The 25,312-nt window shown below is 43.4% G+C and overlaps 1 protein-coding gene across 1 annotated transcript in view; it reads left to right on the top strand.

The window, feature by feature from the left end:
* Positions 1-24,198, top strand: part of rnf17 (ring finger protein 17) — a 199,192-nt gene extending 174,994 nt beyond the window's left edge. Inside the window, exons 24-32 of the mRNA XM_072475912.1 lie at positions 2,173-2,253; positions 2,860-2,985; positions 5,833-5,895; positions 11,685-11,801; positions 13,291-13,447; positions 21,111-21,246; positions 22,416-22,605; positions 23,232-23,329; positions 23,800-24,198. Of these exons, the coding sequence (XP_072332013.1) occupies positions 2,173-2,253; positions 2,860-2,985; positions 5,833-5,895; positions 11,685-11,801; positions 13,291-13,447; positions 21,111-21,246; positions 22,416-22,605; positions 23,232-23,327 (966 nt within the window). The 3' untranslated portion in view covers positions 23,328-23,329; positions 23,800-24,198. The remainder of the gene's footprint in view (positions 1-2,172; positions 2,254-2,859; positions 2,986-5,832; positions 5,896-11,684; positions 11,802-13,290; positions 13,448-21,110; positions 21,247-22,415; positions 22,606-23,231; positions 23,330-23,799) is intronic.
* The last annotated feature ends 1,114 nt before the right edge of the window (positions 24,199-25,312 follow it).

The raw sequence follows: 25,312 nt of genomic DNA on the forward strand, positions 1-25,312 counted from the left end.
AGTTGTGTAGATGAATTGGGACTGTTTTCTTGGAGAGGAAAAGGTTGAGAGGTGGGTCTGGACAGAGTAGAGAGGGTTCCCACTTGTTAAAGGATTGCAAATGAGAGGACAAAAGCAACATGAGAAAAAACCTTTTCCCAATAATGAGTGGTGTGGCTTGAGTGTGGTGGAGGAAGGTTCAATCCGAACATTCAAAAAAGATATGCAGGACTATGGGGAGGAGGTGGGAGAATGGCACTAAATGAATTGCTCGTTTAGAGAGCCAGTGCGCGCACGATGGTCCAAATGACGACCTCCTGTGTTGTAATAATTCTGTGATTCTCATGTAATTATCACTTAACACGCCATTTAAAAGTTCACTTGCTTTTCAATCACCAACCCTAAATTTTCAGCTGTTTGTATTGCTATTGCATTAATTTATGGGGGGCACAGTAGCACAGTGGTTAGCACTGTTGCTTCACAGTGCCAGGGACTGGGGTTCGATTCCCGGCTTGGGCCACTGTCTGTGTGAAGTCTGCACGTTCTCTCCGTGTCTGAGTGGGTTTCCTCTGGGTGCTCCGGTTTCCTCCTGCAAGTCCCAAAAGACGTGCTTAGGTGAATTGGACATTCACAGTAACTTCATTGCAGTGTTAATGTAAGCCTACTTGTGACACTAATAAAGATTATTATTTTGATACGGAGTCTTTCTGTGAGCACTGTAACAGCATACTTTGTAATAATAATCACTTATTGTCACAAGTAGGCTTAAATGGGGTTACTGTGAAAAGCCCCTAGTCGCCACATTCCAGCGCCTGTCCGGGGAGGCCGGTACGGGAATTGAACCTGCGCTGCTGGCATTGTTCTGCATTACAAGCTGTTTAGCCCACTGTGCTAAAGTTCCCAGATGACTGGAGTATCTCTTGACCGCAGTTTCATAAGACCATTAGACATAGAAGCAGAATTAGGCCACTTGGCCCATCGAGTCTGCTCCGCCATTCAATCATGGCTGATATTTTCTCATCCCCATTCTCCTGCCTTCTCCCCATAACCTCTGATCCCCATATTAATCAAGAACCTATCTATCTCTGTCTTAAAGACACTCAGTGAATTGGCCTCCACAGCCTTCTGCGGCAAAGAGTTCCACAGATCCACCACCTTCTGGCTGAAAAAATTCCTCCTCAACTCTGTTTTAAAGGATCGTCCCTTTAATCTGAGATGGTGTCCTCTGGTTCTAGTTTTTCCTACAAGTGGAAACATCCTCTCCACTTGCACTCTATCCAGGCCTCGCAGTATCTTGTATGTTTCAATAAGATCCCCTCTCATCCTTCTAAACTCCAATGAGTACAGACCCAGAGTCCTCAAACATTCCTCATACGACAAGTTCTTCATTCCCGGGATCATTCTTGTGAAACTCCTCTGGACCCTTTCCAAGGCCAGCACATCCTTCCTTAGATTTGGGGCCCAAAACTGCTCACTGGTCATTTCACTGGTCATTTAATTGCTCATCTGTGGAGAGGTTTCTGACCAACATACTCTGTTGTAATAGTTAGTGCTGTTGGTCTAATTGATATTTTTATCACAAAATCTGAGCCATTAAATTGATGGTTTTCAGAATAGAAAATGAAAATACGAGTTTCCCTGAGCTCTATAAACACAAAAGAAATCTGCTTGGGGAATCTATAAAATGCATGAAATAGGTAAGAAATGCGTGAGCCTTTTATCTTTGGATGGTGTGGAGGGCTTCATTATTAGTTGGTTTTGGGCCTGTTTGAGAGCTGGGCCTTCATGCAGTGAATCAGCTAATTTTCTCTTGGCTAAGGAATCATTGTAAATGGGAGTAATGGCATTGGCTGAAATATGAGGTTAGTGAACAGTATGGTGGATCTGCTGCTTAAATCATTGGCCACCTGTCTAGCACTAATATTTATGCTCAGACAATTCTGTACTCTATAATATTTCTAAGCTTTAATGCTACATGTTCTGTTCTTTGAAAAATGTTAACTGGGTTCTAAAAATTGCCTGTAATTGGAACATTTTGTAAATAAAACTACACTTAAAGCACATTCATTGTACCATGAATATAAAAAAACTTGCTGCAACCAAAATTGGTATGTGCTAAATTTGCCTTTTAAAAAAAATTGGCATTGTATGTTGTGGAGGAACAGTGTTCAAACTAATTGCCACCCGTTACAGGTAGGACACAAGTGGCAGGAAGATGCTATTGACACTCTGAGAGAATTACTTTTCCAAAGAAATTTGGAGGTGGAGATCATGGTAATTATTTTTCATCCTATGCATGACAGTTTTGTGCAACCATCCTTGTTTAAAATAAATGATTCATGTATAGTATTAATATTACTTTCTTGTACTTCACCTAAAATAATTTTCAACACTAATGTAAGCAGAACTTGATTAAAGTAACTTAGTTGTATGGATGCACAAATGGTATTTAAAATCCAAAGGATGATATATCAATACTGACGAGGTTTTAGTGGTCAAGTTAATAGTTGACCTGATCTGAATGATGGAATCATAGAATTTACAGAAGGTGGCCATTCAGCCCATCAAGTCTACAACAGCCCCTGAAAGAGCACCGTACCTAAACCCACACCTCCCCCATTCCCCATAACCCAGCAACCCACCTAACCTTTGGACATCATGGGGCAATTTTGTGTACCAATCCACCTAACCTGCCAATTTTTGGACTGTGGAAGGAAACATATTCAATGACAGCACCGATTCATCAGAATGCTACCTGGGATTAAGTTCAATTGAGGGTAGGTTGAGGATAGGATCAACATTGCTTGTATGTATTCCTTTAAATTAGTAGGTTAAGAGCTGATCTAATTATTCAAATAAAATTATATTCACTAATTCTAGGTTGAATCAGAAAATTGCATACAAGCGCCGTTAGTTGATCTTCGCTTTGATGGAATGTCTGTTTCTTGCTTTATGATTCTCCATAACCATGCTGTTCAAAATGAACAGGCGTCAGTAATGCTGAAGGTAAGATTAAAGGTTTCACCAAATTTAATTGCCACTTTATTGGCAGCCAGTGAATCTCACTTTGGTACTGCAGAAGTTTTGCATTTTTGAAGTAAGTGAACTATGCCTATGTTAACTGGGAACAAACTAGAACTAGCAACCTCATAAAGGCCTGTAAGTAATAGAAACTATAAGTGGATTGGAGGAATACCTGTACAGAAAAAGCTTAACAGATAATCACCGAATGGTTACAGCACAGGAGGCTATTCGGCTTGTTGCGTCGAAGTCCAGCTCGCTGATAGCAACTAATCTAATCCCACTCACTCATCTTTTCCCTGTAAAACTACAAATCCTTGTTCTGCAGAATAATTATCCAATTCCCTTTTGAAAACTACAATTGAACTTGCTCTCTTCTAATCATTCCACCATTGATAACATGGGCCGGGATTCTCCCCTACCCGGCGTCGGGTTGCGGACCATGGCGAAGGCGGAAGAAAAAGAGTGCCCCCACGGCACAGGCCCGCCCGCGGATCGGTGGGCCCCGATCGCGGGCCAGGCCACCGTGGGGCACCCCGGGGCCAGATCGCTGCGCCCGCACCAGGACCCCGGAGCCCGCTCGCGCCGTCTGCTCCCGCCGGTAAGGTAGATGGTTCAATCCACGCCGGCTGGCGAGGGTTGACAGCGGCGGGACTTCGGCCCATCGCGGGCCGGAGAATCGCCGGGGGTAGACCGGCGCGGCGCGATTCCCACCCCTGCCGATTCTCTGGTGGCGGAGAATTTAGGACACGGCAGGGGCGAGATTCACGCCAGCCCCCGGCGATTCTCCGACGCGGCGGGGGGTCAGGGAATCGCGCCCCTGGATTCCAAACTTGGAGATTCTTTCCCAAAACCTCTCTGCCCATTAACCTTCTGTCCTGTTAGACACCCTTACAACCAAACTCTTAATCAAGCTTGTGGCCATCTACCTTAATAGCACTGTGTGGTTTGGTTATGCTGCTCCTGTGGAGCATGTTGGGATGTTTACCATGTTAAAGGTGCTATGTGAACGCATGGTAGTATCCTTAATACAAATGGTGGTTTTTAAAATCAGCAAAGATGGGAAGCTTCACTTTCCCTGAACAATGAGACATGTTAATAGAATTCACACACCGCCTGTTTAAAAATGAAAGTTCATAAGCGAATGTGCAAAACTTTCCGTGAGATTTTAAAAGGGATAATGATCTGTCCTCCAAGGGGAGAATATTTTGAAATTATTTTGTCCAACCTTTTCCCGTGGGGTCCACACATCTGCATATTTTTCTCACTCAACGGGCTGATGAGCAAATTTCAGAAACATAAAACTTGGCACAACAATAAACTGAATTTTTTTAATTTTAAGAAGGAAAACATTGCTCCCTCCCGTCCCCTCGCCTTTCTCCCGCCCCCTCGCCTCCCTCCCGCCCCCTTGCCTCCCTCCCGTCCCCTCGGCTGGGCAAATCTCGGCATACACCAATTCCGGTATTCGCTGCTCCTTCAATTGGAGACTGTTTGTCTCCCTTGTTTGCTGCTGATAGGTTCAACAGCCCAGTTATCAGAAGCAAAAAAAAACAGGAGAAAAACGGTTTTGGAGGAGCATCTCCAAGGAGGAATCTTCATTGAAACTCACCTTTTAACTGAGATTTTGGAAACTGATGCCAGGAGCCGCACTGAGGGGATTTGCAGACCACATCGGCCCCCAGATCGTACTTTCGACAAATCTGCATTAAACTACAGATTCATTACTCAAAGAAAATGTTGCAAATTTGGGAAATCTGTAATAAAACAAATTGCTGCAAATATTGTGGGGAGAAGAATAAAAATTTCTGCTCGGTGACCAGGTCCCCAAGATGTTAGAGATGAGAAGCTAAGCAGGAAGGGGAGTGTAGGGGGTGTGCAAATAAAGGCTAAAAATAGTAATTGCTTTCAATAATCGGCAGATCATGGATAGAAACTAGTACATTACAGCCTGAAGATAATCATGATAGAAATGTTAGTGTCTGTATCCTTAATTTTGTTTCAGTATTAATGCTTGCATGGAACTGATGTGAAAACACTTTCTGATGAAAATATCTGAGGCGTGATCGGGGCTTCCACTGAAGTTTTTGTAGCTAACCTTGCTATGAGAGATCAATCTTTATATACCAGGTTATAGAATTGGAGTTATCACAAAGCAGTGAGTGATGCAAGATCTCAAAGCACAGCTCAGACTAGTTTTGGAATCATTCACAGAATCCCTCCAGTGCTGTAGGAGGCCATTCAGCCCATCGAATCTGCACCGACCCTCTGAAAGAACACTCCACTCTACCTTATCCCAATAACCCCTTAACCTAACCTGCACACCCCTGGACACTAAGGGACAATTTAGGATTGGCCAATCCACCTAACCTTCGCACCTTTGGACTGTGGGAGGAAGCTGGAGCACCCGAGGAAACCCCCGCAGACACTGGGAGAATGTCCAAACTCCACACAGTCACCCGAGGACGGAATTGAACCTGGGTCTCTGGTCCTGTGAGGCAGCAGTGCTAACCACTGCCACCATGCTGCCTGTGGCAGATACTTCAAACCATGTTGTATTTTGTGATCTGTAATTGCAGACTGAATAGGAGAGAGGTTAGTGTCAGAGACAAAATTGTGACCTTGCTTGTTGCTGCTAAGCTCTAGGTGCTAGCATTGCCTGTTCACTGTCATTCAGGAAATGTTACATGGAGATTCAATTCTGTTTTACATTCTTGTGCAGTTTTTACATTTTGTGTTAACATTGTAACATCTGTCGCATTGACAACAATCATACAGCTTTTTAAAATGTACTTTGTAACGCAGCATACTAAATGAACTTATTTTCCTTCGCAGAAATATTGTCCTAGTTTAAATAATGGAAATGTGCCTGAAGAGAGTTGGGATTTGATACACGAGGTAAAGGTATTAACAAATCATTAAATTTTTGTCAGGTCTTAATTCTAAATATCCTCGTATTGCCACTTTTCAATGGAAACTCAACCAGATTCTACATGTTAGTTACGTTTTAGGATTGGCAAGTCGCTTTGCTATTTAAATCTTTTTAGGTTATGCAAACAGGAGATACTTTCTAATTTTTAGAAAGCTCAATCACCGTCACTTGAGTCCTCCTTGATGTCAAATATAGGCATATTAACACAATGGCTGCAATAGTGGGGAAGAGGTGTCTCGCCACCAGCAGCCCATTACCTTTGACTTGAACTTTGTAGATAAAGTGTGATGATGTACTCACTTGCCCACACCTGCAACAAAACTCAGTTGATGCCATCCTGGATAAAATAGTCCACATGATCAACACAACTCCATATCTACCCTTTCTCAACTGGACTGTGGCTGCATTATCTACTATGTACCTTGTTTACAGTAGCATTTTTCCAAGCTTACGCCAACAGCAACTCTTGAGTCTTGTAACCATAGTAAGAAGTGCAACAGCAAGATTATGGGAACACAGGGACACATTATTCTGACTTGTGCATGTATCACTGGTCTTCTATCACCACATGGTTAAAGTTGCAAAATTCCATGTTTAACATCATCTGTGAAGCACTTTCTGCCCATCTGTCTCAGCAGATTAGTCAGTTTTGTGTATGGTGTGGTGGCGGGGGGGGCATTACATTGATCCATTGGGAGAGTTGTTTCATCAGTGTAACATGCTTGGGAGAAACTACCGACATTGGACCCAAGGTTTCCAAAGCTTTCAGCAGCTGATGCTTTCTTGGTCTTGTGTTTGGGTCTGTTGTACGTTAATTGACTGTTATGGTAAGCCAGCAGCTAGCTCCATTATCATGTGTATTATATCATCCGACTATTGATTTGATAGAAGGTGAACAAGCTGAACTTAAGGACTATGTTCCTTTCAGAACATTTTGAAAAACATTTTATTGGAGGTATTTTCAAATATACACAGAACAGAAACGAGCAAACAGCAACAGTAAAACATACACAATTAAGCCTATTCCCCCGTACCGTCCCCAACCCCCTATTTTTACCGAATCTCCCCAACCCAAACAAAATACAACACCACCCCCTCTCCCGCTGATGCGCTACTGTCCCTTAAAGAAGTCAATGAACAGCCTTCACCTTGTGGAGAACCCTTCGCATGGCGAACTTGATTTTTTTTCTAGGTGGAGGAACTCTGCCCAGTCCCTCACCCATACCCCACTTCTGGTGGCTCCGAGTCCCACCAGCACAGCAAGATCCGCCTCCGGGCTATCAGGGAGGCAAAGGCTACCACGTCAGTCTCTCTGGTTTAACAGGGCTGGTTTAGCACAGGGCTAAATCGCTGGCTTTGAAAGCAGGCCAGCAGCACGGTTCAATTCCCGTACCAGCCTCCCGAACAGGCACTGGAATGTGGCGACTAGGGGTTTTTCACAGTAACTTCATTTGAAGCCTACTTGTGACAATAAGCGATTTTCATTTCATTTCATTTCTCCCCACATGCACTTCCGGATCCTCCAATACCCTAAATATCACCATCCACTGGCTCGGCGCCACCTCCACTCCCAAAAGCTTCGACATTACATTCTCAAACTCTTTCCAGAACCCCTCCAACCTTGGACATGCCCAAAACATATAGACATAGTTCCCTCAATTACCTGTACATCGTCCACACCTATCTTCCACTCCTGGGAACAAACGGCCCTATGCGTCATCCTAAACTGTATGAGACTCCATCTTGCACACCACAAAGACGAGTTTATCCTCCACAAAGCCACACTCCACATCCTAGCTTTCATCGCCCCTCTCAACTCTTCCCACTTGCGCCGGACTGCCTCCACCGGAGCATCCTTCCTCTTCACCAGCTCTCCATATATATCTGACACCCTGCCCTCGCCTATCCCATCCTTGGACAGCAGCTTGTCCTGTAGCACTGTAGGTGGCAGATATGGGAATGAACCTGCCTTCTTCCTCAAGAAGTCCCTCACTTGCAGGTACAGGAACCCATTCCCCTTAGGCAGCAAATATGTCCCCTCAAGCTCCTCAAATTCCACGAACTAACCCCCCACAAACAGGTCCCAAAAATACTTTTCCCCCACCACCCTACCCCCAAACCTCACATCCAGCCCCGCCGAACAACCCCTTGGTTGCAACAAATCGATGCCGACAGGGCCAGGCCTGCTATCCCACACTGCTGCTGACATTGTTTTCTATACCCTCAACACAGATACCACTATCGGGCTCGTGCAGTACGTGGCTTGCCCACATATTCCTTTCTGAAAACACTCTCCTGGTCTGGGTGCATTCTCCACCCACACAAACCCCAGTATCATTATTCACCCTACTAAAAGAAAAACTTGGGCAGGAAAATCGGGAGATTCTGAAACACAAATAAAAACTTTGGCAACACCGTCATTACCATCTGGCCCCTTCCAGCCAACGACAAAGGCAACACATCCCACCTCCTAAAGTCCTCCTCCATTCCCTCCACCAGCTTTGCCAGATTCAACTTGTGCAGCTGGGTCCAGCTCTGTGCCACGTGTATCCCCAGATAATGAAAGTTCACCCTACCAAATGAAACGGCAACCTCCTTAAACTCTTTGCCAACCCTGTGCTCAGTTGAAACTTGCATCCAACAAGCGGTCATCAGAGTATAAAGAGATTTGGTGCTCCACACCACGCCCCCCCCAAAGCCCTAAGTGTCATTGGCAATGGTTCGAAAGGGTAGAGTGGGCACCTCTGCCACATCCCCGGTGCAACCCAAAATATTCCAAATTGACATTATTGGTTTGCACACACTCCTGTCAGCAAACCACTGTCCAAACCTGAGCCACCCCAGCACCTCGAATAAGTACGACCATTGCACAGTCAAACACCTTCTCCACTTTAGTAGACAAAACTATCTCCACCCCCGGCTTGTCGAGGGCATCATTATCACATTCAATAGCCTCCAAACATTGGCCAATAGCTCCTACTCCTGGACTTTCACCATAGCTTCCCATCCACATTTAACAACGATATTGGACGGTACGACACACACTGCTCCGGGACTTTGTATTTCTTTAAAATAAGGCAAGATAGACGTTTAACACAGCTTGAGAGGAAGCCCGCCTCTCCCCACCGACTCATTATACATCTCCACTAACAGGGACCCAGCTCTGATCCAAACTTTTTATAAAACTCTGCTGGAAACCCGTCCAGGCCAGGCGTCCCACATCCGTCCAATCTCCCTCGCCGCCACCTGCCTTCTCAGCTGATGCATGAGCATCCTGCTTGCCTTTTCTCCATACTCGTACACGGCCCCTCTGGCTCTGAGCAGCTGTCCCACTGCCTCCCCCGTTGACGCTAGCCCAATCTCCATTTGGAGCTTCTGCCTCTTTTCGGCAGCGCCCGAGTATCTCCAGAATGGGCTCCACCAGCCTCCGCCTCGGCCTGATCCACCCTCATCTTATGTGCCCTAATGAAAATGCACTCCCCAACCATTGCCTTCACCTCCCACAACGCAGCTGCAGAGACCTTCCCCCTCTTCTTATGTTCCACATAATTCTGGATAGCTACCCCTATCTTCTCACAGACCTTCTTATCGGCCAATAACCCCACATCCAACCTCCACTGTGGCCTTTGGGAGCTCGCCCCCTCAACCCGCAAGTCCACTCAGGGCAGCGCATGGTCAAACATCACGGTTCGCCATGTGCTTGGTCCCAACAGTGCCTTGTCCGGTGCAAAAATAGTCAATCCTGTGGACGTGTGAAAAGAACAAAAATTCCTTCGCTCCCTGCCTCGAACTGCCACAGGTACGCCATCCCCATTCGTTCCGCAAATCCCAACAACTCCTTCTCTATTGCCTACTCCCAGATCTGAGGCATAACCGGTCTGGCTTCGGATCCAGCACCATATTAAAATCCCCCCCCCCCCCCCCCCCCACCCCTGCCATATGATCAGCCAGTGCATGTCCAGACTTGGGATCGTTGCCAAGTCTCGCTTCATAAACTCCACATAATTTCAATTTGGGGCATAAATGTTCACCCGTTCACCATAACAAATTTATCGTCATGGTCCGCCACTATGCTCCCCACCGCAACTGACACCCTCTTAATAACCAGCACTGCCACCCTCCCCTCGTCTTCATATCCAGCCTCGAATGAAACACCTGTCCCACCCATCCCTTCCTCAGCCCCATCTCATCCACCACTTTCAAATGAGTCTTGCAAAAACACCGTCCCTCAGGGCCTTCCCAAGATGTCTGCTGTCTTCACCCCTTAAGCAACTGCGCCACACCGACTCCGCCCACATCAGCAACCCCCACCATCCCTAACAGAGAAAAAAGAGATAAAAACCACACACATCTCCCCACAACAGATCTATCCCCCACTTCACTCCCGTTAACTAGCCTATCTACTAGCATGGTAGTCCCCACTCGAGGCAACTGCCTTACCTCGATCCCTCGTACTCTCTCCTCCACATTCACATTTATACCCACAACCCCAATTATCCACATGATACAACATTCAACCTGGCCGAAAAGTGCCAACTCTCCTCATTGGTATCTCCATAGTCGAAAGTTCTTGCACGCCCCCAAGTCTATGGTCTCTCAAAAACCTACTCCCCTCCTCCGACGTGTTCATGTAGACTCCGGGCCCTGGTATGTGACCCACATCTGGACTGATACAGCACCCCAATCTTCACCCCTTCATTGGACAGGACCGCTTTGGCCCTGTTAAAGTCAGCCCGGTGCTTAGCCAGCTCCACACCCAGATCCTGGTAGACCCGAATCATATTCCCTATCCCAGGTGCACTTCCTTGTCTCTTTCACCCACCGCAGAATATTCTCCTTGTCCAGATATTGTGCAATCGTACCACCATCGCCCCTGGCTACTTCCCTGCATTCGGCCTCCTCCTCTGACCTGTGTGTTCGATCCACCTTGGGGAGTCGGCCAAAGACCCCCTCCTCCACCAGCTTCCCAAACATGCTCGCTCACTACATACTTTGTTACCTTCAATGCCTTTGGGCAACCCCACAATGCAGAGATTCTGCCTCCTCCACTGATTCTCTAAATCATCCTTCTCCCTCCGCTTCCTTTGACCCTTCGCCAACAATGTAATCTCTGCCTCCAAAGGCCAGCCTGTTCTCGTGGTCCACCACCGACTCTTTCACTTTTTGGAGCGATGCAGCATGTGCCTTCAACATCTGCCCCACTCTCTTGATGGCTGCTCGAATCGGGCCTGCCACCTTAGCCAGGTCCTCCGAGGCCTCCTGCCTTTGCTGCCAGAACCTGGTCATTAAAAACTCCACTAACTGTCCCGTGGACCACTGAGTGTGCAACGATACCACAGAGCTCTGTGCCATCTTTCCTTCTGTCGCACTTCGCCAAAGCTCCTGGTCTGACTATTAAGCCATTACAGTTGCACGCTTGTTTGATAGGGCTGAGAGATGCCCACCTGAAGGAGAATCCTTCGGTCTGTCTGTTCCTGTACTTTGTACCAGCAAACACCCCCGTGAATGGATATCGAGGACCAAACAATTCCGCCTCAAGCAGGTGTCACCAAATGTGCGACCAGTCACTCCATGATCTCCACTGGAAGTCTAGAGCATTTAGACGCACAATAAATAGCAGAGCAAACCTCAGGGAAATGTATGTGAAATAAATTCATGTAAGTATTTTCTGTATTTCCACAGATGTAACCCAGCCTTAGATGCACCTGTCATAAAAAGCAAATATGTCCAATATATTGTAAATCTGTGTTTACAGGATTTACTATCTTCACATTTTGATACCTTTATGGTGCCAGAGTATGATTATCCATTATTGCCTTTACCTGGAAAGATTTTCCCTGTAACTGTAAAGCACCTAGAAACTCCGAATCAGGTATGTGTACTATATTAGGTATGCATACTACATCTCTGGAGAGATTTTGGGTAGACACTGAAGTAATGAAGGTCTATTGAAGTACGGCTTTACTGAATATGCCAGTTTAAAATGAGATTCTAACACTCTAGAGGAAAATATAAATCATACAAGGATTTAAAATTTGCTGGTATGGCACATCCAGATATGAACTACATCCAGGTAGGAGTTTATCAGGAAAGAGTTACATATGCAGAATTTGTTTCTTTATTTTTAAAAGGTGAGGGTGGGAATTATGCTTTTTGTTGGAACCATTTTATTCTTCTCTTTGTACCCTCCTTACCATACAAGTTGACAGGGCCAGTGAGTAAAGGTGTTGAGTGCTGATATTGTACATTATAATTCCAACATGGTGACAGCAGAGATACAGTAGGCACATCTGTAGTTTGAAAAATAGTAAGTTTAAAGTTGAGGCTCAACAGTTTCCTAAAAAATCATTAACATCTAGTTTGTCCATACATTTTCTCCTTGCCCTATTTAGTCTAAGGCTGGCATGGGCTTTGATCATTCTGTCCTGTGACTCTCCACATGCCTGTACACCCCCCCCCCCCCCCCCCCCCCCCCCCGCCCAACCTCCAAAATAAAGCCTACTTGTGATGATGATCATGCTACCTCTAGTGCCGCACCTATTACACATTTACTCCCAAAGCTTGAAATGTGTCTGATCCCTGAGGGTGACCAAAGATAAAGACTCTATTCAAAGTACTCTGACTAGAGCACTACTCAGTTTGATTACTACTCACTCTGACCTGTATGATACTGTATTTTAATACTGTTCACTTTGTTTGATTGCATATATTGAGCTCATCCAACTGTCTGTATCCTGACTCTCGCAAGTCCTGTTCACCCTGATGCATGCTGAAGTACATTGCCGCCTGATCCGTTTTCAAATTCTCCTGAGGCCTTGACCCCTCTCTAATCTGCTTCAATCCTCTTTGATCTCTGCTCCTCCAGTCCTAGTCTCTTGTACGTTCCCATTTTGATTTCTCCACATTGGCGACCAAGGCATGAGAAATTTAGACAGATGTTCAAAAGCTTGGACGAAGAGAATCTTGTGAGGAGTGAGGGATGGCGAGATTAGGATGGCAATTCTAGAGCTTAGTGTTAAAAGCATGGCCAGCAATGGTGCAGTAATTGAAACCGATTAACATAGATGCTAATGGTAGAGTAATTGAACAAGTGGATATAGTTATTAGATTGAATGTATGAGATTTAGGACAGAAAGCAGGAGAAAGTGGACTAGCATCATTAGTGATTGAAGCGGAGACCAAGTCAACATTAAAAATAGGTTAGATAGGCGATTGAAGGAATAAAGGGATATAGGAATAGAGGAGGCACATGGGATTAGTGTTGCTGCTCACATGGAACATGCACCACATCATGTTGTTCAGACTGAATGGCCTGTTACTTTGTATTTCTCTGAAAATATATTTTTTTAAATTTTCTTAAGGTGTACATTTCAATTGGTCCAAGGAGAGATGTTGAATCTGACAGTGACACAGACGATAGCGGCATAAGCTATGAACCTGAAGATGATCTCGAACAAGCTCTGAGAGAACTTAATCAGAATACAGAGGCACTTGCTTTACTCACCGATTTCAGATCAGGTATGGTAAGAGATTTAATGTGTAAGTTTGTTTGTCTTAGTACTCTCAGATAAAATCACTCCAACCTCAGCAAAACTACGTAATGTAAATTGCAATGATGTGTTGAAATCATAACTAATAAACTTGGCCTTGATCATGTCAACTTTTTCTGTATGTAACAATTGCTTAAATAGGTGAAAAATAACCAAAATGTGCAGTCCTTAATGTTTGTAACAGTTTTATACGCTGGGCATTCTGTTAACTACCCAAGATTGCAATTAATTGTGAATTATATGTCTTTGTCGTGTCAGGAACATAGGAAACAGAAGCAAGAGTTGGCCATTGGCTGTCGAGACTGATTTGCCATTGAAACATCATGGCTGATCATCTACCTCATGTCATTTTTTCCCCTCTATCCCAATATTCCTTGATGTCATTAGTATCTAGAAATCTATTGATTCTTGTCTTGAATGTGCTGAATGATTGAACTTTCACAGCCTCCTGTGTTGGAGAATTCCAAAGACTCGCCACCCTCTGAGTGGAAAGATTTCCTCTTCATCTCAGCCTGAAATCCCTATTCCCTATTTGGAAAGTGTCCCCTAGTTCTAGACTCATCGGCCAGGGGAAATATCCTATCTGCATCTACCCTGTTTTATCCTGTAAGAAATTTGTAAGTTTCCATGAGATCACCTCTTATTCTTCGAAAGTCGAGAATATACTGGCCCAGTTTCCTTGATCTCTCCTTATAAACAATCTTGACGTCCCTGGGATTAGCCTGGTGAACATCTGTGGCGCTCCATCTATGGCAAATATACTCTTCCTTAAACTAGTAGACCAAAACTCTACAAAATACTCGTGATGTGGTCTCCCCAAGGTTCTATACAGTTCCAGCAAGACATCTTTACTACGGTATTAAATTCCCCTTGCGATGAAGGATAACATACCATTAGCCTTCTTAATTGTTTGCTGCACTTGCATGCTAGCTTTAATGGATCATGAACAAAGACACCCAGGTCACTTTGAACATCATCACTTCCGAACCCCTCACCATTAAAGAATACTCTGCTTTTTTGTCTTTTCTACCAAAAGTGGATAACCTCACACTTATTTACATTATGTTCCATCTGCCAGTTCTTGTCCATTCACTTAGCATTTCCTAATACTCCTGAAGCATTCTTGCGTCCTCACCTCGACTCCTGTTTCTACCTAGTTTTGTGTCATCAGCAAATTTGGAAATATTACATTTGGTCCCCACATTCAAATAATTTATAGAAACATAAATATTAGGAAAGGGCCATTTGAAATCTCAGTCTAGAAATCTGTTTCCTTCTTGTGACTTCGCTTCCACAGCCTTCTATGGTAGATAATTTGACAGGTTCAGTTTCCCCTCATCTCAATCGTAAATGGGCTGCCCCCTATCCTGAGATTGTGATCCCTGCGTCCGGTCTGTCCAGCCCGGTCAAAATTTCATACGTTTCAATAGATTCCCTCTCTTACTTCTAAATTCTAGTAAATACCTGGGATGGTGGGGCTGTTTTATGAGGAGATTGGCCGATCTCCTCATAAAACAGCCCTACCATCCCAGGAATCAGCCTGGTGAAACTTTGCTGCACTTTCTCAATGGCAAGTATTACTTTTTTTTAGTTAAGGAGATCAAAACTGCACTCAATAATCCGTGTGTGGTCACACCAAGGCCCTGTACAGCTTCGGTAACACTTCCTTCTTCCTATTGCAATCCTCTTGCAATAAATGCCAGCATACCATTTGCCTTCCAAATTGCTTGCTGTACCTGCATGCTTGCTTTCAGTGACTGGTGTACAAGCACACCCAGGCCCCTTTGTATGTCAACATTTCCCAATCTTTCACCATTTAAATAAGACCCTGCCATTTTGTTTGTCTATCTGAACTGGATAACTTCACATTTATCTACGCTATGCCATGTTTTTGCCCACTCATCAACTTGTCTAAATCACCTCGAAGTCTCTTAACATCCTCCTCACCACTCACCCTCCCACCAAGTGTTGTGTCATCAACAAACTTGGAAATATTACATTTGGTTCCTTCATCCAAATCGTTGATGTATATTCTGAATAGCTGGGTTGGACATCAAACATTTGGCACCCTGGGAGCAAAGCCAAGCTAGATTTTGCATTTTCTTAGAATAGGCATCAGAATGTGTTGAGCAATTGTCAAGCAACAACAATATCTTGCAATTTTCATCAAGCCCAACTGACTTACAATGAGCATGAGCTTCGGGAATAAAGTGCTTTTTAAACCAGTCCAAACAAATTTGCTTGGTTATCCATGCTTTCTTAGCATAACAAAATAGAAATATTCCTACCTCTTGAAGCAACATGGACACCAGCCTTTTTGATATGATGCAATGCCAATAAGCACAGGAAACCTCAATAAACACCAGGACGCCCAAATGATTTGCAGTATAACAACAGCACTAAGTCTGTGGGCAGAGGTCAGGCGGTTCCGGTGGGGTTGAGGCAGGAGGAGGCCATTCGAGCCTGCTCCGCCCATCATCATGATCATGGCTGATCATTAAGTTCAATAGCCTGATCTCTTCTCTCCTCTTTCCCCCCCTCCCCCCCCACCCCCCAACCACCACTTCCATGACCACCATAACCCTTGATCCTGTTAGCCCCACGATCTATATCTAATTCTTTCTTGAAATTACACGTGTTGGCCTCAACTACTTTCTGTGGTAGCGAATTCGACAGATTCACCACTTGGGTGAAGAAATTTCTCCTCACCTCAGTCCTAAAAGGTTTACCACTTATCCTCAAACTATGACCCCCAAGTTCTGGACTCCCAAAGTTGGAAACATTGTTTCTTGATCTACCCTGGCTAATCCTGTTCAAATGTAATAAGTTTCTATGAGGTCCACTTTCACTCTTCTTCACTTCAATGAATATAATCCTAACCAAATTAGTCTCTCCTCATATGACAGTCCCGCCATCCCAGGAATCAGCCTGGTAAACTGTCACTGCACTCTCTCCATAGCAAGAACATCCTACCTCAGATAAAGACACCAAAACTGGACACTATACTCCAGGTGTGGCCGTACCAATGCCCTATACAATTTCAGTAAAACATCCCTATTCCTATACTGAAATACTCTCACTATGAAGGCCAACATATCATTTGCCTTCTTTACTGCCTGCTGTACCTGCGCTCTTAAAGAATTCTAGTAGATTTGTCAAGCATGATTTCCATTTTGTAAATTCATGCTGACTTCGTCTGATTATACCACTGCTTTCCACATTCTGTAACATGAAATCCTTGATAATGGACTCTCGCAACTTCCCTACTACTGACATTATACTCAGTTGTCTATAGTTCCCAGTTTTCTCTCTACCTCCCTTTTTCAATAGCGGGGTTATATTAACTGTCCTCCAATCTGTGGGAACCATCCCAGAGTCCAAATAATTTTGTAAAATGACCACCAATGGATCTACTATTTCTAGGGCCACTTCCTTAAGTACTCAGTGATGAAGATTATCAGGCCCTGGAGATTTATCCAAAAGCCAATCCCATTAATTTCCCCCAAACTATTACTAATTTCCTTCAGCTCCTCTCTTAAAAACTTGTGTTACTCAGAAAGTCCGGTACATTATTCATGTCTTCCTTTGTGAAGACAGAAGCAAAGTACAAATTTAGTTCCTCCGCCATTTCTTTGTTCCCTGTTATGAATTCCCCCATTTCTGACTGTAGGGGCCGACATTAATTTCTATCAATCTTTTGCATAACTATAGAAACTTTTACATACCTATAGAAACTTTTACAATCAATTTTTATGTTCCCTGCTGGCTTACTTTCATATTGTATTTTCCCCATCTTAATCAATCCCTTGGTCTGCCTTTGCTGAATTTTAAAAATCCTCAGGTCCATTGCTTTTGCTTGATAATTTGTATGTCTCTTCTTTGAATCTAATACTATCTCTAATTTCCCTTGTAAACCATGCTTTGGCCACAGTTCCCTTTCTACTGTTGTGCCAAATAGGAATAAACAACTTTTTGGAGTTCAACTATTCGTTCCTTGAATGTCTGCCATTGCCTGTCCACTGTCCTTCCTTTCAGTAATGTTGAGTCCATCATGGCCAACTCGTGTCCCATACCATCATTGCTATCTTTTTTGAGATTCAGAACCTTGGTCTCAGAATTCTTTATCAAGGTGGATAGTGAGGTAGTTGATTCTATCATATTATGGTTACTCATTCCCAAGGATATCTCACAACTAGATTGCCAACTAATCCTTTCTCATTGCATAACACCCAGTTCAAGATGACCTCTCCCCTTGCTGGTTTCTCATCGTATTGGTCCAGAAAACCATCCCGTATGCACTATTGTACTGTGACTAATTTGATTCACCCAATCTATCTGTCCCTGCAATTTTTTACAATGTCATTATCTGATACAGGCCCTTGATTTATCTGCCTATCACTTGTCTGCACATTATCCCAGTGTCTGCGTAGGTTTCCTCCGGGTGCTCCAATTCCTCCCACGAGTCCCGAAAGACGTGCTTGTTAGGTGAATTGGACATTCTGAATTCTCCCTCAGTGAACCCGAACAGGCAGCATATTGTGGCGACTAGGGGATTTTCACAGTAACTTCATTGCAGTGTTAATGTAAGCCTACTTGTCACACTAATAAAGATTATTATTACTATTTTCTTATTCTCGTTGCTATCTTTGTCTTTTGTTCTCGATTCCCCCGCTCTGAATCTTTACATAGGTTCCCATCCCCCTGCCAGATTAGTTTAAACCTTCCCCAACCAGTCTAGCAAGTACCCCCGGTCCAGTTTGTACAGGCCCCACCTCCCCCAGAATCGGTCCCAATACCCTCGAAATCTGAGACCCTCCCCCCTCATACCATCTCGTCAGCCACGTATTTATCCATATATCCTGCTATTTCTCCATTGACTAGCACATTGCACTGGTAGTAATCCTGAGATCACTACCGTTGAAGTCCGACTTCTCGACTTTGTATCAATGCGTACCACAGCTACTGACTGTCCATCGTCCCCCCCACCAGAATATCCTGCAACAGCTCTGAGACATCCTTGACCCTAGCACCAGGGAGGCAACATACCATCTTGGAGTCTTTTTGCAGCAACAGAAATACCTATCCCCCATACATTTCAATCCCCTATAAGGGCCGGTGCAGACTTGATGGGCCGTATGTCCTCCTGCACTGTAAATTCTATGATTATATAATTGCTGAAGTAGGGTGTTCTTTCCAAGGGTCGGTGCAGACCTGATGGGCCGAATAGCCTCCTTCTGCACTGTAAATTCTATGATTCTATAATTATTGCATTCCCACTTTTTATTTTTCCCTTCCACAGCACAACCAACCATGGTGCAACAAATTTGGCTGTTGTTTTCCCCTAAGAGATAATTCCCCTCAACCATATCCAAAGCAGTATATCTATTTTGCAGGGGAATGGCCACGGGAGATTCCTGCACTGCCTGTTTGGATCTCTCGCTCTGCCTGGTGGTCGCCCATTCCCTTCCTACCCGTTGTTGAAAGATCAGGAAGAACTCTACTGGTTCTTGATATAATTCAAATACTTCAGCTCTGACACGTTACCAATTCTAAGAACTAGTCCTTTCATAGTTAGAGCTTTTTTTTGCTAACATCAAGATAACTATGATGTGGAGATGCCGGTGTTGGACTTGGTTGAGCACAGTAAGAAGTCTTACAACACCAGGTTAAAGTCCAACAGGTTTGTTTCGAATCACTAGGTTTCGGAGCACTGCTCCTTCCTCAGGCGAATGAAGAGGTGGGTCCCAGAAACATATATACAGACAAAGTCAAAGATGCAATACGATACTTTGAATGCAAGTCCTTGCAGGTAATTAAGTCTACAGGCCCAGACGGAGCAACTGGAGAGAGGGATAATCATAGGTTAAAGAGGTGTGAATTGTCTCAAGCCACGATAGTTGGTAGGATTTCGCAAGCCCAGGCCAGATGGTGGGGGGTGAATGTAATGTGACATGAATCCAAGTTCCCGGTTGAGGCCGTACTTGTGTGCGGAACTTGGCTATAAGTTTCTGCTCGGCGATTCTGCATTGTTGCGCGTCCTGAAGGCTGCCTTGGCGAACAGTTACCCGGAGATCAGAGGCTGAATGCCCTTGAGTGCTGAAGTGTTCCCCAACTGGAAGGGAACATTCCTGTCTGGCGATTGTCACGCGATGTCCGTTCATCCATTGTCGCAGCGTCTGCATGGTCTCGCCAATATACCACGCTTCGGGACATCCTTTCTTGCAGCGTATGAGGTAGACAACGTGGTGTTGTAAGACTTCTTACTGTGCTCACCCCAGTCCAACACCGGCATCTCCACATCATAGTTATCTTGATGTTAGCAAAAAAAGAGCTCTAGCTATGAAAGGACTAGTTCTTAGAATTGGTGACATGTCAGAGCTGAAGTATTTGAATTATATCAAGAACCAGTAGAGTTCTTCCTGATCTTTCAACAACGGGCAGGAAAACAACAGCCAAATTTGTTGCACCATGGTTGGTTGTGATGTGGAAGGGAGGAATAAAAAGTGGGAATGCAATAATTAAAGAATCATAGAATTTACATTGCAGAAGGAGGCTATTCGGCCCATTGGGTCTGCGCCGACCCTTGGAAAGAATACCCTACTTAAGCAATTATATAATCATAGAATTTACAGTGCAGGAGGCTATTCGGCCCATCAAGTCTGCACCGGCCCTTATAGGGGATTGAATTGTACGGGGGATAGGTATTTCTGTTGCTGCAAAAAGACTCCAAGATGGTATTTTGCCTCCCCGATGATAGGGTCAAGGATGTCTCAGAGCGGTTACAGGACATTCTGATGGGGGGAGAATGGACAGTCGGTGGTTGTGATACACATTGATACAAAGTCGAGAAGTCGGACTTCAACGGTAGTGATCTCAGGATTACTGCCAGTGCCATGTGCTAGTCAATGGAGAAATAGCAGGATATATTGGATAAATACGTGGCTGACGAGATGGTATGAGGGGGAGGGTTTCAGATTTCTAGGGTATTGGGACCGATTCTGGGGGAGGTGGGGCCTGTACAAACTGGACCAGGGGTACTTGTTGGGAAAGGTTTAAACTAATCTGGCAGGGGGATGGGAACGTATGTAAAGATTCAGAGCGCGTGGAATCGAGAACAAAAGACAAAGACAGCAACGAGAATAAGAAAATAGTAATAATCTTTATTAGTGTCACAAGTAGGCTTACATTAACACTGCAATGAAGTTACTGTGAAAATCCCCTAGTCGCCACAATATTCTGCCTGTTCGGGTATACTGAGGGAGAATTCAGGATGTCCAATTCACCTAACACGCATGTCTTTCGGGACTCGTGGGAGGAAACAGAGCACCCGGAGGAAACCTACGCAGACACTGGGATAATGTGCAGACAAGTGATAGGCAGATAAATCAAGGGCCTGTATCAGATAATGACACTGTAAAAAAAATAGCAGGGACATATAGATTGGGTGAGTCAAATTAGTCACAGTACAATAGTGTATACGGGATGGTTTTCTGGACTAATATGATGAGGATCCAGCAAGGGAAGAGGTCACCATGAACTGGGTGTTGTGCAATGAGACTATAATACGTTTAATATTAAGGAAAATCCATTTTTTTGTCAGCTTTTCTGATTTAAAATTTGGTCATTTGCAGAAATGCCTTGCCTTGCTGAATACAGTGATGGGCGATGGTACAGAGCAAAAGTACTGTCACTAGCTAAAGTCCAACCATTAATGATCCTTGTGCAGCATGTTGACTTTGGCTCGACTGCATCTCTACCAGATTACAGGTAACTACCTAAAATATGTTTGAGCTTTCACATTTGTACAGACCTTATTTTTGTGTTATGGTGAACTACTTATTTTCATGTGGACATTATGAATAGACATACAATCATTTTCTCATTAAAAGTACACCAACAATTTGATTAGTTCGAGAGAGAAGTGGGGTAACAAAAATTGTTTTTTTCATGTTTTGCTTAATTTTTAAATTTCTGAACATATTCAAAATGGAGATTACGGTTTAATTTAAATTTGTCATTGTTCAGAAACTATGCTGCTTTTCATAAAATCTTTCCAGTCCAGAAGGAGGCCATTCAGCCCATCGAGTCTGCACCAACCTCTAATACAGCACCCTAATTAGGCTCACTCCTCCGCACAATCCCTGTAATTGCACCTAACCTTTGGGCAGAAGGGGACAATTTGTTTGGCATGGCCAACCCACCTAACCTACACATCTTTGGACGGTGGTAGGTAACCGGAGCACCGGGAGGAAACCTATGCCGACACGGGGAGAATGTGCAAACTCCACACCGAGAAGGCTGGAATTGAACCCGGATCCCTGGTACTGTGAAGCAGTAGTGCTAACCACTGTGCCACCCGTGTTTGCTTTTCGTGGGAAATAGTTAAAAATGACACATTTAGCTGCACAGCATCCTGAACCAAAATGGTGCAGGGAGATATAGATTGTAGCCATGAAACCGTAGAATTTTCTACAATTAGATGGGGTTCCACTTCAGTATTTGATTTTGCTTGTAACCATAGGCAGAGAATAGTGAAGTTCTGTGGTGGTTTCTTGGATGTAGTATGTAGTCATGATTCTTTTGTATATTGCCAATGAGCTGGTGAGGGAAGAGGTATGTTACTTTGAAGACAGAAAGTGCTTACACCATGGTGTTATGGCACGCCCTCTCAGTACTTAAACATATTTATACAAGCAATAATGGGACTTGAACCCCCTTTCTTTGCTCTGCTCCGTGACTTGTAATCTAGAAAGATGTTGGACCTCCGATCCAAGGTAGCAGTAAGAACTATCACCAGAATATTTCCTGATTTGAAACTCCTGCAGTTAACTTAATCCATGATTGACTGCACAGCCTCTATTATTCCATAAGACCTTTCTCCTCAACAATGTGCCCAAGCATTAATTATGATATATATGCTCTAATTTTCATGGCAGGCTTCGCCAGATCCCTGCCCACTTGGTAACGTACCCAGTTCGAGCCATCAAAGTTAAGCTGGCAGGGTTTAAGCCCCCAGCTTTAATGAATGACATGGACCGACTTGTTTACAGTCCAGATTGGTCCATGGAAGCTCTATGGACAATGGTTGACATTGTACAAGGGAATCAACTTACAGCATTCTTGGTGGTAAGTAATCTGATTAAACCTGGTTAATAATTAAACGGAGTGCTTGAGCAAGGTTAGAGTGAAAAATAAAGCAGGTATTGCAGTTCGCAGTTTCTGTTTTTAATTTCTGCTTCCATGAGTTGAATATTTAAATTAAACCTGTCTGTAATTTTATTGGAAAAAGAACAGGTATTTCTTGTAAAAATATATTTAAATGTTAAACAGAACAATATTTATTTAAAGGAACATAATTCTGATGTAGACATGGTAAACTTTGAGTTGGGAAACTTCAAAATCAAATATAAAAGTTTGCTTCGAGATGTGAAATAAACCATTGGAAAAGGAAAGACAGTTAATCGTAAACTTTTTATCCAACTTGTGTCTGGCTGATCTTTACAATTTCAGCTAGAATTAACTGTAATTTTATCCAGACATCAATTATATATACGGTTCTTACCCTGCGTATACAATTGGACACTGGTATTTTAACTTGTGCTCTTCGTGGCATTTTCAAACATTGGTGCAATCTTGAATTTTTGCATTCTCATGTAGTGATTGCTATTTGTGAATAAAATCTGTTTTACTCGTGTTTTACATGTTACTGTTCATTAAAACTTGTATTTTTCTAAACCTAAAATGTTCTTCAGAGCTTATGTCCAGAAGTTTCTGTATTTCTGTATGAAGAAGGGTCACTGATTCACCTTCCACTTGTAGAAAAAGGTCTTGCAGATTTGGATATGTAAAGGTAGGTTTTTAAATAAACTTGATTGTTTCTTCTTTACTTTCCTCCATTTCCCATCTGTATATTGGATAACTGAATGGTACGGTTTTTCTGAATAGATTATGAAATGCCTTGGGTAATTTAATTCCTATCAGTAATGGAAGATGAGCCCTCTTGCATGGTAACTGAATATGTGTATATATTTTATGCTTAATATATCATTGGTACGGTTGGAAGAAAGTAGAGGACTGAATAGAAAATAGGCAATATACATAGCTTTCTGTACTATATTCTGGAACACCACACCCCTCATATCTGGTACCCACAAATTTGTTGTTGTCCCACTACCCATTCAAGACATTGAAGTAGGAGAGAGTATGGTATGTAGAGTTAAGACTGAAACATTTCTACCTAATAACTTAATTTCATAGCTTTAATACTTTGAGAATGTACAGAAGGAAAGTATTTTACTATCTATTCTCTCTATAAAACAGAATAACAACAGGATATTGGACAACCTTCAAACTGGACGATTCTGCGGGATGTTTATCCTTGAATTCTTTTTGGTAACTTCATTAACCGCAAACTGTAGTTTACAGCTAATTAAAGTTAATTTCTCCAAGTTTTCTTTTTTGGGTAATTAGCATATGTTCATTTCCTTGACAATTGAGTGAATTGGATAAGTTCATGGTAGTTCAACTATAAAACTTGAGGGTTTTTTTTCTCTGCCAAGAATGTTGCAGTGCCGTATTATTATTTTCTTTACTGAGTCTTAACAATACCAATTATGGTAACTAATTCTGCTGTTTGAGAGCAGATTTGTCAGATTTATGTACATTTATTGGTTGTTTGAAGCAAAAGTTCATATTTTCAATAAAGTTATTTTCTCAAGTGTTGCTAGTAACATGCTTCCATATACTATTTCTTGAAACAGTCAATTGGGATGAAAGTTACCAAATATTGCAAAACCTTGAGGATCGGGAAAATGTATTGAGGTATTTCCATTTGTTTATAAGTAGGCTCTTAAGATTTATCTAAAATCTGTACATCAGATTGAAAAGAAGCACATTTATGTATTGTATCAAAAATGGCAATTTAACTACACATACCAAGCTCTGGCATAATAGTTTTGGAATTTGATTTGGTGGGCTTTGTTTCTTAGATCTTCCTACATCAGGTTAATTTAAAAAAAAATCATTTATGGAATGTGGTTATAAATGCTGGTTAGGCCAGCATTTATTGCCCATCTTCAGAAGGTGGTGGTGAGTTGGTTTCTTGAACTGCTGTAATCCTTGAGGTGTTACACAGTGCTATTAGGGAGGGAATGCCAGGATTTTGACTCCATGATAGTGAAGTAACAACAATATATTTCCAAGTCGGGGTGGTGAGTGACTTTGAGGGGTATCTCCAGGTGTTCCCAGGTATCTGCTGTTCTTGTCCTAGATGGTAGTGATCGTGGGTTTGGACGGTGCTGCCTGAGGAACCTTGGTGAGTTACTTCAGTGCATCGTGTAGATGGTACACATGGCTGCCACTGTTCATTGGTGGAGGGATTGAATGTTTGTGGAAGGGGTAGCAAGTGTGCCATTACACTCCTGACTTGTCCTTGTAGATGGTGGACCAGCTTTGGGGGTCAGGAGGTGAGTTACTCGCCATAGGATTCCCACCTAGCCGTTGGCTTGCTCTGGTAGCCACAGTATTAATTCGGCTAGCCCTGTTCAGTTTCTGGTCAATGCTAACCTCCAGGTTGTTGATTGTGGGGATTCAGCGATGGTAATGCCATTGAATGTCCAGGGGCGTTGGTTATATCCTTTCTTGTTGGAGATGGTCATTGCTTGGCACTTGTGTGGCACATATGTAGGTCTTGCTGCATTTGGGCATGACTCCTCAGTCTTGAATGGGTTGAAAGTTGTGCATCATCTGCAAACATCCCCACTTCTGACCTTATGATGAAAGGGAGGTCATTGATTAAGCAGCTGAAGATGGTTGGACCTAGGACACCACGCTG

The sequence above is a fragment of the Scyliorhinus torazame genome, chromosome 15, assembly GCF_047496885.1.
Source record: "Scyliorhinus torazame isolate Kashiwa2021f chromosome 15, sScyTor2.1, whole genome shotgun sequence".
Classification (NCBI taxonomy): domain Eukaryota; kingdom Metazoa; phylum Chordata; class Chondrichthyes; order Carcharhiniformes; family Scyliorhinidae; genus Scyliorhinus; species Scyliorhinus torazame.